At 35.6% G+C, this 10,640-nt stretch overlaps 2 protein-coding genes across 2 annotated transcripts; one reads left to right on the top strand and one right to left on the bottom strand.

Moving 5' to 3' along the window:
* The first annotated feature begins 278 nt into the window (after positions 1–278).
* LOC106344968 lies at positions 279–1,272 on the top strand. The gene is made up of 5 exons (XM_013784251.1): positions 279–302; positions 382–655; positions 741–855; positions 947–1,071; positions 1,157–1,272. The coding sequence occupies exons 1-5, from the start codon at positions 279–281 to the stop codon at positions 1,270–1,272; spliced, it is 654 nt and encodes a 217-aa protein (XP_013639705.1).
* Positions 1,273–7,043: 5,771 nt separating this feature from the next.
* LOC106292545 lies at positions 7,044–9,016 on the bottom strand. Its single transcript, XM_013728155.1, has 3 exons — positions 8,063–9,016; positions 7,787–7,976; positions 7,044–7,688 (listed from the first exon to the last, which is right to left on the bottom strand). Exons 1-3 carry the CDS (start codon positions 8,456–8,458, stop codon positions 7,174–7,176), a joined length of 1,101 nt encoding a protein of 366 aa, XP_013583609.1. The 5' UTR covers positions 8,459–9,016; the 3' UTR covers positions 7,044–7,173.
* Positions 9,017–10,640: the final 1,624 nt, after the last annotated feature.

Below are 10,640 nucleotides of genomic sequence, written 5' to 3' on the forward strand. Positions count from 1 at the left end.
CCTCCATTCAAGATCCCTTCGGACCCTCCACATCCCCCCTCCGCCTCGATGATTATCTCAGATCGTAAAATCCATACCCTCATCATGGCGAAAACGACTGCAATCCGCACCGGAAAGATTTGTTTATGTTGCTTTAAACGCTTATAATTTTAATCACTCTGAAAAAAACACTTGATTTATTGGGATAAGATGAAATTATATTAGCTTATCTTTGATTGGTTTTCCTGTTTCATTATTCACTTGAGAGTGCTTTGATAGAGATCAGATTAGTATAAAACATGGCTTCGTGTAATACCAAAACTGTAAAGTTTTTTTTTGTTGACTTATATCAATCTATTTGAACGCTTTCAACTGACTCGATATTGTATCTCTGTTCTGTAGGGTAATTTGGCTCAGGGGTTCATCGGTCAGAACCGTCGCAACCAGTATGAGAAAGAGCTCCAGCGTGGGAGAATCTACACACTGACAAACTTCTATGCATCCAACAGCAAGGTGATGTACCATGTTGCTGATCAGAGGCTGGTAATCTGCATCTCACACGCCTCTGCCATGTCGAAGGATGAAGAAGACATTGAAGGCATTTTGACAGAGCGCTTCAGAGTCCATTCCTTTTTAGACTTTGAAGCAAACTGCGATCTCAGAGGGGATCTTCACGGTAAGGTTTAGATATTTTCTTAACATATATCTAAACATATATGCGTGTAATTAAACATATATATGCGTGTGACTGTCTGTTGTAGATATTGTTGGCCACCTTAAGCTGGTTGATGGCCAGGCTCTCCATCAGCGTCCGGTTTTGTGCACCAAGGATGACTCAGCTTCTCGGAAAGTGATGGTCCATTTGCAGCTTAAAGAGTAAGCTGTTGTAGTTCGACCAACACATATATATCATTTTTTAATCTATGATTATTAGTTAAATTAAACATCTACTCTTTGTTAACTGCAGCGGTCCAGTGATTAACGTCTATCTATGGGACGAGGCCGCAGTAAGTTTCCGCCTGAAGTTTGATGCAAGTGAAGCCACTCCAACGGTTCTTTTGGTCACAACGGTCAATCCTAAAAGCCTCGGTGGTAATCTCTCACACTCAATATAAGAACTCCTGAACACTCACACTCACTTACATAAACCTAACACTAACTGCTTCTGTATTGACAGGGAAATTGTGTCTAATTTCAATGTCCTCTTCAAGAGTGTTTTTGGACGAAGATGTTGACCCCACCAGGGAATACCTGACCTGGTTAGTATTAGCTAATGTCCTCTTCAATCTATAGATTAGTCTATTATGTGTTTAACAACTTTGATGATTGCCTGATTTAAAATTCTTTCCAAGGTTGACTACGAACCCTTCTGCAACTTCTTTGGTCAACCCTGTTGAGGTGGTCAAAGCTGAGACTCTCACAATAAGTGAGATTGCTGCCTTCCTCAAGCGTCAGCCTGCTAAGGTAATCCCATTTCCTAATTAGAATCAAGCACTTTTCTCAATTTAGTTGCTGACAACCCTTGGGATGTGATTTCAGGTTGCCTACTTTGACTGCATTGCCACAATTGATGATGTCAAGCTTGGCACTGAGTGGTATTACATTGCTTGCAAAGATTGCTAGACCAAGTTAAACCGTGGGCCGACAACATTGCTTTGTCCAAAATGCGGCAATGAAAATGCTACTGCAGTAGCCAAGTAAGATTCTCCTCTCAAATATGTTTCCATTCGACAATGTATATACTAATCACTTGGTTTTTAACCAGATATCGGGTGGAGCTTTCTGTCTATGATAATGAGGAGCAGTGCACGTTCATCATTCTCGGAGATACTGGGAAAGAGCTCACTGGCAGAAAAGCAACATAGTTGATCGACGCTTATGTTCAGGTAATTGTTGTTCTGTTGATAAATGATAATTTTCATAATCTTGACACTTATTTTAATCATAAAGTCTACCAAGTTGATAAATGAATTCTCTTATATTAGGAAAATGGTGGAGATGCGGCTGAGCTTGAAGTTCCACTGCCACAATGTTTTATTGATACAATAGGCCAGACAAAGAAATTCAGGATCAAGGTCGCCCACTACAATTTCACTTCAACCCGACTGTTCTTGACCGCTACCAAGATAGTCTCACCAGCAGTTTTACCACCAAAGAATCCGCCACTCAACACGCCACCTACTCTTCTTGCCGCACAAAACCATCGTCCAGGAGCTGAAGTGGAAATCTCAGATGTAGCTGAGAGCAGTGGTGGTGGTACTTTAGCCACTGACGACCAGAAGAAAGCTAAGCGTACCAAGCGTAGTGGCTAGATCTGATGCACCAAAATCACTCCATCAGTGGCTGGTACAGACTGCCCAGTCAGCATGCTTCTCTAATAACAGTCTTCTTATTTCTCTTAAGTCAGTTTGTTTTTTCATCTTGCTAAGACAATTTCATTTTGGAAAACCATTATGGTTTTCTTATCTTATTAAGTTGTTTGGTTTTCATTCCTATCTTGGTTATGCAGTCTTTAAAATTTTATGTATTCGTGTTCATTATTGTACTATGAAGAGGTAAACATAATACAATGCATGGAGTCGAATAAGGAATACGTACAATTCATGCATTGATTCGTTTGCGTCCAGCTGTTAATTATTACACTTCGATCTACCACATATTTGCCATCATAAATCAAAATCGATTTCTCCAACCTTAACTGACCCAATAGAATATTCTTCAAGCCGACCACAAATTTAATAAAGGATATTGTCATATTTCATGCCAATAATGCAGACTGCATTCATTAAGAATTAAATAGAATATATACTACCATTAATACAAATAACTAAAGATATGTAAGAACCACATAACGTTTTGAAAAGAAATATTCGGGTCTCTCACCAAAGTCTACCCACATATCCATCGCCTCTCAGCCTGCAAAAAATTGACCTCGGAAACCGTGAAAGATTTACGAGTCAATCTTATATTCCGTGTAAGATTTTTTGTATTTTGATTATGTATTTGCTTTCTTTTATTTTGTTCTGATTTGTTATTGTGTCTATAGAAAATTTCGTTGTTTTTTTCTGTTTTGCTTTGCTGTTGATAATCCTGTTGAGTCTTGGTTTTTCAATAAGTTGTGTACGGAGTCAATACACCCCAAGAAAATGTTAATTCCTGGTTATTTAAGATTGTTTACTTATGGAAAAAAACTTATATATGGGATTTAACTCTTATTAGGTATTGCGTTCTCGGAGGCAGGCAGTGATTGTTGATCTGAGCTTTTGTATTCTATGTAAGTTATTAGTGTATTATTTATACAACAAGATTTCACTTAGTGTAACATTTTACTATTCTTCGTTTTGTTTAAGGCACGGCTGTCCCTCAACACCATGGTCAAACCAACCTCCAAAGATCCTCCACTTCTAGGAGGTATTTGAATTTACAAATTCATTTTTGAATAAGAAAACATTATTAGTATTGATATATTAATTTAAAAAAAAAAGACTTTATTTGTTCATCATTGTAATTGTTTACAAATGTATATTTTCCTTTTATATATTAATGTTGTTTTAATTTTAAAATACAAATTATGAACCGTTAGATCAAAATGTTTCATTTAATGGTAAAATAACCCGTATACCCTAGATATATATAAAATCTAAAAAAATTAAAAAAATTAAAAATAATAAAAAAATAATTTTGTAAAAGTTTTAGATTATACGTTTTCAAATTAGATTTTTTTAACACTCCATTTATTTATCAAGTTCTCTGTCGATTACAATTATTTAATATATTTGTCTTATCTTTATAATCATAACTTTATTTATTAATAATATTTTTCTTTCCAATATTAGAGTCATCAAGCTTGAACACAACGAAACGTAAACGTGGACGGCCGCTAGGAGTACGGAATAAAGTGAAAGGTATACACAAAATTATATCACTGAATCCAGCAATGTTCTATATTATTTGATTATTAAAAGGCCAAATATGATAGAGACATGTCTCGACTACTTGGTCCAACAAAATGATTTCATTTATTTATTCTACTTCTTTCCGAACAGCTCCATCTGCAGGAATTGTGCCACAACATTTTGCCCCACAATTCTTTGACTGTAAGTTATCCAACTATATCTTACAAAAAACTAATACTATATAAATATATTTACAATGGTTTTGTTAAGTTCACACATATATTTTACTAATAATGGTTTTATGGAAAAAAATGTATCCTCCGTAGGTGGCTGCGACATTTGTGCGTTACACGGTACATAGATTCCTAAAGGATAACATTTAGGATAATATTTGTGTGTTACACGGTATATAGATTCCTAAAGGATAACATTTTTAGTCTATGTTAAATAGACTAGCTGATTATAACACACAATTTACATTTAACTCCATGTAGTGGCAAGAAAAAATGCACGTGGCATGCGAAGGGCAATATTATTATCAAAACAAACATCAAGAAGGATAGAAGGTAAGCATCAAATAGTACAACTTTAGCTTCTCATTAAAACAAATAAATTATGTGGAATAACCAACAACAAGTTTGTTTATAGGACCTACCGCATCTACGCCTGCACAAAATCGACAACTCGGCAGAGCTAAAGGAAAAGGTACATATTTTCCTACTTTAGATACATTATATCTTTACATATTAAACCATCAGTAGAACTTGCATCATATTAAGTTCTCATGGTGCAATACTTTTTTGTTAACTTAAATAAATCAAAAAATTATTAAAAGAGTAAATTAAAATGGGCAAATCTCATAAATAGACCGTTTTCAAGTTTTGGTCAGAAAAATAGACCAACAAGAAAAATGACCAAAATGTTTTAGATAATATGTTTTCAAATTCGAATTTTTTATACCTTTTTAAAAACTTTTTAATTTTCGAATTTTATTTAAATTTTTTTCCAAATTTTTTTTTGTAATTTAAAAATACTTTTTCAAACTATTTTTAAAATTAAAATCTTAAAATTTTAAATATTTATTTTCTATTTTACAAAATTATAAACCTCAATCCCAAATCCCAACCCCTTAACTCTAAACCCTAAGGTTTGGATTAGTTAACCTTAGGGGTATAAGTTTATATTTACCTCTTTAATGAAACATTTTGGTCATTTTGTGTGCAGAACATGCAGCCGAAGATCACAACAATTGGGACAACACCCTCGGACCGCAACCAATAATCGTTCGAGGATGTGGCCCATCACAAATCACAAAAACAAAAATGCTTTCCTAGGAACAACTTTCATTTTTCTGACATCAAGGTTTGTCTAAAAAATACTTACCTTTAATTTATTCAAACAACATTTCAAATGATTGCTTTAAACCACTCAACAGCAACAAAAACTGGAAGGGCGGGTGCCTATTTCTACGTCTGACAAAATGTACCAACGGTTCGACGAAGGGAAAATTTATCACATTAGATATTTTAATCTTCTTCCCAATAACCGACGGTACAGTCTTACCGTTCAACCTTACATAATCAATACCAATGAGACAACAATAATTACACTCATTCAAGAAAACATTCCACCGATTCCTTCAAACATATTCCGGCCCCAACGTTACCCCAGTTGATCAGCTTAGCAAGTTCAACCAACTTCCTCCTAGGTAAAAAAAACCCTAGCCTATCTGACATACAAATAAATTCACTGTTTTTGTCGCTAAAAACAAATTATTCCCACAGATGTTGTTGGCCGAATATGCCTCATCCAAAGAACTGATTTATATAACCACAACACAGATACAAAGATCATCATTGGATTGCGTTTAGACAAGTACTCATATTTTATTAAATACTATTTATTTTAACTAAAAAATATATGATCTGATCATTTTTGTAGATCCAAAATGGTACGTCTAACTATATAGGATAACCAGGAGGCTTATTTCAGGGAGTTGATTCGCATTTCTACCAGGAAACACCAAATCGTAATCATCACAAGTATCATTCCACGATTACATGAAGGTAATAAGCTAAACATAAAGTTTATGTAAAAATAAATGCTTACATATATTTCACTTTTCAGAAAAATTATCACTCACAACCACACCTAGATCGCGCTTCTACTTTGACAACGATATTGATATCATACAACGCTTCCAAAAGAAGAATAAACTGCTATCCTAAACATGATGCCATACTCCAGATGAGATCGAACAACACGACAGCAAACGACACCAGTCAACTATTTTAAATTTACGTATTACCGCGAACGACAATATATTATTCAAAATTACCTTTGTTTAGAAAACAGAAAATTATCACCGCATCACATTAAAACAAAAAACTCTATGGTTAATTCTACCACAAACAAAACTTAACTTCCACTTTTTCAAACTTAAAACTACCAAAAAAAATCTAAATTTACTTTAATTAAACATGCGCGGACCCCGGATCTAGTTTACAGTAAAAGTTGCTCAAAAATGAGATTAACGAAACAAATTAATTAATTAAAACAATTACCTAACAAAATAAGGTGAAAAGATGAAAAAAAAAAGAGAATATGAGAGACGTTGTTCAAGAACAACTCTGGCACTCCACGGCTATCGAGAGCCCACGAGCTTCTCTCTTCTCTCTTCTCTCTTCTCTGTCGCTATTATAAAAATAATTCGATCAGTTTAGTAAACAAATTTCGTAACGCTTAATTTATAAAAATGCAAGGTTTTATGAAAAGATGAGAAGTTAAACTAAAGATCGTGTCAATACTCTTATGTTCCCTTGTGTGCTTTACATATTTTAAACGCCATCTCCTTAAGATACTATCCACAACACTGCACAGTTTTTCAGGTGGTTCTGAGTTTCGGTAGTCCTATAACGGCATGATTATTGGAAGTATTTTTAATACACGTATATTTGTATGTATATATTATATATGTATATAGTATTTAGTCTGTAATTATATACGCATATATAATATATACATACAAATATATGTGTATTAAAGATCCAAAAGTAAAGACTCCCAATAATCATGTCCTAAATTCTAGATTATGGGGAAAAATATTTTTTATTTATTTTTCACCGTGGACGGTAGTAAATACAAATTGGTAAAGAAAAAACAAGAGGTCAAAAACAACTACAAAAATTAAAAAGAAGGGGAATATTTAGTAATGTTATATAGTTTTTTACTTTTTTTACCCTGGGGTATGAAGTGAAAATTAGAAAAAGGTTAAAAAAAACTCCAAAACTTTTTTTTATTAAGACCTTTCCTTGAACAAAGAAGCTAAGCCGGTGACCTTCACTTCTCTCTCCACGGCCACATCATCATCACCGCCGTTAACAGACGGAAAAGGAGAGGAGGAAGAATTAATCACTCCCGGAGATAAAGATTTATCCTCGAAAACCAGCTCAAGCTCTGCACAATCAAGCTCCGGCTCAGCCGCGGCCACCGTAGCAGGCGGCTCTTCAGCGTTTCGAGAAGCAACGACGGAAGCTCTGGTGTAAGAGGACATCCACTTAGATCGCATGTACTCTGCTTTCCTCCACGGAGGCAAATGCATCCCTCTCTTCTTCAAGCTTTGTTTCGCCGCCTCGGAGATCAACGAGACGATCTGAGTTAATCGATCGGATTTGCCGACGAAGATGAAGGGTAGAGATTGAAGCAACGCCTTGAAACCCCTCGTCTGCCTCGCGATATCGAACTCTGATCGGAAATCAACGTCGATTAACAACCGTTCTTCTCCAACAATCACATCTATGTACTCGTATTCACCTGAAAATTAGCAAATAATCAGTCACAGTTTTCATTACCTGAAAATTAGCGAATAATCAGTCACAGTTTTCGTTTGTGCAGAGAGAGAAGAGCTTCACCAGTTGGGAACGATGGAGATTTTTCCCATTTGGATTTACAGAGTGAAGAATCGTAGTGAAGAGATAAGAGTCCTTCGTTGAGGAGCTTCCTCAGATCCTCTTTTCGTTTGACTGATCTGTTCTTATCAACGATCTTCGCCGCGTCGGCTAAGAGGTCCGTCTCGGCGACGCTCACGCATGTGACCAAACTCTGTGAATAGATCGAGATTACAATTCGGTTAACACTTATCCAGAGAGAGAGAGAGAGAGAGAGAAAGGAACCGGTTTAGTGTATACCTTGAGATGATCAGAGGCGTTGCCGATGAAAGACTCAGCTGAACCACCGAAGAGATCAAAATCATCGTCGGAGGAGCTATCGTTGTTGTTTCCGTTGAAGCAGTTGCATCGGTTGCGTCCACATTTGGCTTGCTTCTCGTTCGTTTCCTCTATGAAGTTCTGAACCATCTTCTCTAAGCAAACGGAGCTCGGCTCGAACTCCGTCACCGCCGCTCCTCCTCCGCATTGAACTTCACCACCGTGTAATGGTTTCTCGGAGGTTGCGTTTCTCAGCACGTTTGTGAACGGCCGGTCAAACAAACGCTTGAGGCGAGATTTGAGCACCGGTCGAGCTGCCGTCTCTCTCACGGCGGGTGAATCGATATCAATCGGCTGGATCTTCATCAAAAACGGCATCGTTTTACCTAAGACGAAGATCTAACCTCTCTACGGTCCAAGTCAATTCTCGTTCAAAGTAGCTATAGAAACATACGCTGAAAATTCAAATCTCTCTCAAGGACTTTCACAAATTTTCGGAAACTGGTGGTATGTCCAGGGATCCAAGAAGGAATAAGAAGAAGAATCTATCAAAACCTCTCAGCTAACACCAGAAGAAAACCTAGAGCGTCTTCTTCGATTTAGCGGATCTTTTTTTCACAAAACAAAGCAAAGAATAATACTACTATCGATAGAAAAATGTCTAGAAGACGGATCAGTGACGCTTTTCACGGAAAACGTTACGGCGATGGTAACCGGAATATTCACTTTCCCGGCGAGATTCATCGCCGGACAAATCTAGAGAGAGAGAGAAAGAAGAAGAAAACGTAATTTGTGATAATATATACTTTCTGGTGAGGGTGAGATGAGTGTGGGTAAAGAGACGTTGGCTTCATCTTTTATAATGGTGCAGAGATCAGAAAGATGAAAGCTGACTAGGCACTGTTAATGCCACGTCAGATGTCATGTGGTTTGGATTTTTACCGTTTAACCTTCTTTTATTTAGTGGGACGACATGGTCGAATGACTTTTTGTCGTTTTAATGGTGGTAAATCTTTTTTACGGGGACGTGTCAGTAAACGGTAATTCCAAAATACGTTTTTGTCCTCAACTACCGTCGAATATCCGGCACTATCCGAAAAGTAGTGCTTCGAAATCCGCGGTTGCTAAATTTGGGGACCAAGATCCGCAGTTGAACCGGTAAACTCGGGCACCCAAAAAAAATTCGATTTAAGTTTTGTGAAACCTCCAATATTTAAAAACCCGCAAAAATCCACTAAAACCCGGAACCCGATATCGGTTGAACCACCGGTTGAACCAATAAATAGTTTACTTTTTTTTTTAATTTTTAGATTATGTTTTATACTTTTAGTTTTCGATTAAGAAGTTCAGTGCTGACAAAAAAAAAAATTTTCCCTTTTCAGTTTTACATTTGTGATTTTTAGATTTTGATGAAGATTTTACTATGCCACCTGAAGAAAATAAATAAACGATGGTATAGAGAAGCAAAATTAGTTGATGTGATTTTGTGTTAGTTTATTTTCGTTATTGACAATTTATTACAATGATCTTCTACTTTTGGTTTATTTTGAATTTGAAGTTTCTTTTATTATTCACATTAGACATTTAAATATTTATGAATTTTATATCTTGATTTTTTTTATGTGTCATAACTCTTACTTTGTTACAGAAAATTTTAAATAGTCTAAACTCTTTTTTGATATTTTGTATGTCAAATAAAAAAAATATTTAAAAACTAAAGTTAAATATTTTCTAAATACTTTTTAAACATAAAATATTTACATATCCAAACTATTATTTTATGTTTTAAAAAACATTTAGAAAATATTAAACTTAGTTTTTATAAATTTATTTTTATAGCTAACATATTATATTATAATAAATTTATTTATTTATTAACCCGCGATCGACCCAGTGATCCAGCAATCAGGTAAGTCGTCAGGTTCAGTGTCTGGATGGGGTTTAAAAACATTGCCGAAAAGGGATTGTGCCCTTTCATTTTTTATTTACGGTGGAACCAACTATCAACCAATAGTTAAATAACACGTCCCTTAAGTAAATCTTTTTCTTTGGTCTAAATGTTAAGCTTTTATATTCTGTTATAAAAGTAATGGAAAAGTTTATCTTTATTCATAACATAGAGGTTCCTTATATAGGAGATTACACCGTCATAGATAAATGGAATGAATACAAATCATAATCTCTTGGTTATGAGCCATCCACAATCTGGTTCATAACACTCCCTCTTGGATGCCATAACTATTTAGAGCTTGTAATGTGCTTTAATGTTGCCTCATTAAAACCTTACCAGGAAAACTCAATTGGGACAAAACCATGGTGAAGAAAAAAGAGTACAACACACATTACTCCCCCTGATTTGGACATTAATGAAGGTCCTTTGGACCTCTCCAATTTTCTGCAATCCGTGGGTGATGAAGATCTTGGGCAGAATATGTTTCGTCCTCGAACATGATAGTTGGTTCTTCTTTACCATCGGCAATGTCACAATCTGATCGAACATATTGAGTCATCGACCTCAAATACATACACACGAAATCTTGGATGATGTTGCTGTGATATG

The sequence above is a fragment of the Brassica oleracea genome, chromosome C5, assembly GCF_000695525.1.
Source record: "Brassica oleracea var. oleracea cultivar TO1000 chromosome C5, BOL, whole genome shotgun sequence".
Classification (NCBI taxonomy): domain Eukaryota; kingdom Viridiplantae; phylum Streptophyta; class Magnoliopsida; order Brassicales; family Brassicaceae; genus Brassica; species Brassica oleracea.

Coding starts and splice junctions, on each gene's coding strand:
- LOC106344968 (XM_013784251.1), top strand. CDS start 279: ATGGCTTCGTGTAATACCAAAACT. Junction 656..740: donor TCTCAGAGGGGATCTTCACG/GTAAGGTTTAGA, acceptor TGTCTGTTGTAG/ATATTGTTGGCCACCTTAAG. Junction 856..946: donor GTCCATTTGCAGCTTAAAGA/GTAAGCTGTTGT, acceptor TGTTAACTGCAG/CGGTCCAGTGATTAACGTCT.
- LOC106292545 (XM_013728155.1), bottom strand. CDS start 8,458: ATGCCGTTTTTGATGAAGATCCAGCCGATTGATATCGATTCACCCGCC. Junction 7,977..8,062: donor ACGCCTCTGATCATCTCAAG/GTATACACTAAA, acceptor ATCTATTCACAG/AGTTTGGTCACATGCGTGAG. Junction 7,689..7,786: donor ATCTCCATCGTTCCCAACTG/GTGAAGCTCTTC, acceptor GCTAATTTTCAG/GTGAATACGAGTACATAGAT.